General features: G+C 41.4%; 1 protein-coding gene across 1 annotated transcript in view; it reads left to right on the plus strand.

Moving 5' to 3' along the window:
* Positions 1 to 2,169, plus strand: part of LOC107088929 (tetratricopeptide repeat protein 30A-like) — a 17,363-nt gene that overhangs the window by 11,777 nt on the left and 3,417 nt on the right. The window contains exons 12-13 of the mRNA XM_015381397.1: positions 10 to 65; positions 817 to 888. Coding sequence (XP_015236883.1) covers positions 10 to 65; positions 817 to 888 — 128 coding nt within the window. The remainder of the gene's footprint in view (positions 1 to 9; positions 66 to 816; positions 889 to 2,169) is intronic.

Genomic DNA, 2,169 nt, shown 5'->3' on the forward strand with positions numbered 1-2,169 from the left:
TAACGTTAGCTCTGGCCACCGCAGACGGGGTTAACGTTAGCCCTGGCCTCTGCAGACGGGCTAACGTTAGCTCTGGCCACCGCAGACGGGGTTAACGTTAGCCCTGGCCTCTGCAGACGGGCTAACGTTAGCTCTGGCCACCGCAGACGGGGTTAACGTTAGCCCTGGCCTCTGCAGACGGGGTTAACGTTAGCCCTGGCCGCCGCAGACGGGGTTAACGTTAGCCCTGGCCACCGCAGACGGGGTTAACGTTAGCCCTGGCCACCGCAGACGGGGTTAACGTTAGCCCTGGCCACTGCAGACGGGCTAACGTCCTGGGCGCTGCAGACGGGCCAACGTTAGCCCTGGCCGCTGCAGACAGGCTAACCTTAGCTATCATTTTGTATTTTATTTTGATTCCTTCCTAACTTCCAGTTAGTTTTTTTTATTTCAGAAGGAATGAAAAAAATGCCTAAGAATGAAATACTGAAATTAAAAGATTAAGTAAAATAGTTTTTCTTATAATCATTTATTGAACGTTCCACTTTTGGACAATCATCCATATTTTAGTCTGAGAAGGAAACTCATGGTACGACAAAATGAACAAAGGGGAACACAAGTCCAAAAAGATTTGGATCCACTGCTGTAGAAGATGGAGATTCATCCTTTAGTGTTGATTGATGCCGACGACTTTAAGCTTCATTTCTAAACGCTTCACTTTTAAATGACTACTTTTCTATTTTAGTTCCTGATGTCGACTCTGTGATCATCCTGAATGTTGTTTAACAGTTTGCTGATGATGATGATGATGCAGTGTGTCTCTGTGTCCTTCTGTAGATCCTGAACGTGTGCGCCGTGGTTCTGGCCAACCTGTGCGTCTCCTACATCATGATGAGCCAAAACGAAGAGGTGACAAACCGTCAGAACTGATTGTTCTTCTTTCTAAATTCTCACCTACATTAAATCTAATGATGGAGATCTGAGGATTCAGATTCAGATTCCTGACCTCATGTCCCAGAAAATCATGTTACGATCTTTAGGCGTTTGTCACCCGATCTGTTCCCGGAAGCGCAAACCAAATAAGTTCCGGGTAGGCAAATACTTTGTTTTTCTTACTTTTTTATTCTTTTGTCTTCTTTTTTGGGGGGGGTTCCTTTTAGATATTTTTGTTAATAGTTAAACGTTTTTTCTTTGAGTATTGCATATTCTAAAAACAAAAAAAGCAATACACTTAGATATCCTTTGGAACATTGCTGTGACTGCGCTGAACATGTCCGATGATGACATCACGCAATAGAACGCAGAGAATGTAAAACGCCTCCATTTCTTCCAGAAAACTCTTCAATATTTTCAATAGGATGTAGTTTAGCATTCTTTAATGTTTTACACTGAACAAATGATTTAGAAATAAGTAAAAACCTCTTAAATTAAGTGTATTAACCCTTGATTTGAGTAGATAAATGAGATAGTTTGCCAATGGAATGAGTAATTTTACTCTTAAAATAAGATAATATATGCTGGAAATAAGACAATATAATTGTGTTTTCTTATTTTAATTGTAAATTTGTCTTGTTCCTTTGGCAAAATGTCTCTTTTACCTCTTTAATCCAACAACAAATGCAGTTATTTTAAGAAAAAAATGACTTATCTAGGCTTAGATTTTTTTCCAGTGTAATTATATAAATAGGTATTTTTTATATTGTTTTTACGTCATTTTTCGGTGACCCGGATCTTTCGTGCTCCCCGGATGGATCGGCTAGTGACACGCGCTCCTTTATCATTTTATATGAGCGACAATGGGCTCCGTTTTGCAGCCGATTGCCTTTTCTGCTGGGGCTGGAGCACTCGCTCCTGGGTGATGATCCCAGAGTTCACCAGGGTGTCATAGAGGATGACGGGAGGAGGGGCGCCACCTGCCTTCTGCTGCCCAGCTTTGCACTTCCTGCAGAATGTTTACTTGTTCTTGATTGGACAGAAGGGACTCTTCTTGTTGTCCTCTACAAATCTACAAACACCTCACAGTGTTTGTAGATTGTTCACCATTCATTCCTTAGCGGGGGGGCCGCAAGGAATGAAAGACGTTGATATTACACACCCCAGAAAAAAAATTAGGCAAGCTTTAAAACTGGACAGAAGAGCATCATTTACATTCTGATGCAATTTTTGCTGTAAAATTTCAATGAATGAAAT

This window comes from Cyprinodon variegatus, unplaced genomic scaffold (assembly GCF_000732505.1).
Source record: "Cyprinodon variegatus isolate N-32 unplaced genomic scaffold, C_variegatus-1.0 Scaffold233, whole genome shotgun sequence".
Classification (NCBI taxonomy): Eukaryota; Metazoa; Chordata; class Actinopteri; order Cyprinodontiformes; family Cyprinodontidae; genus Cyprinodon; species Cyprinodon variegatus.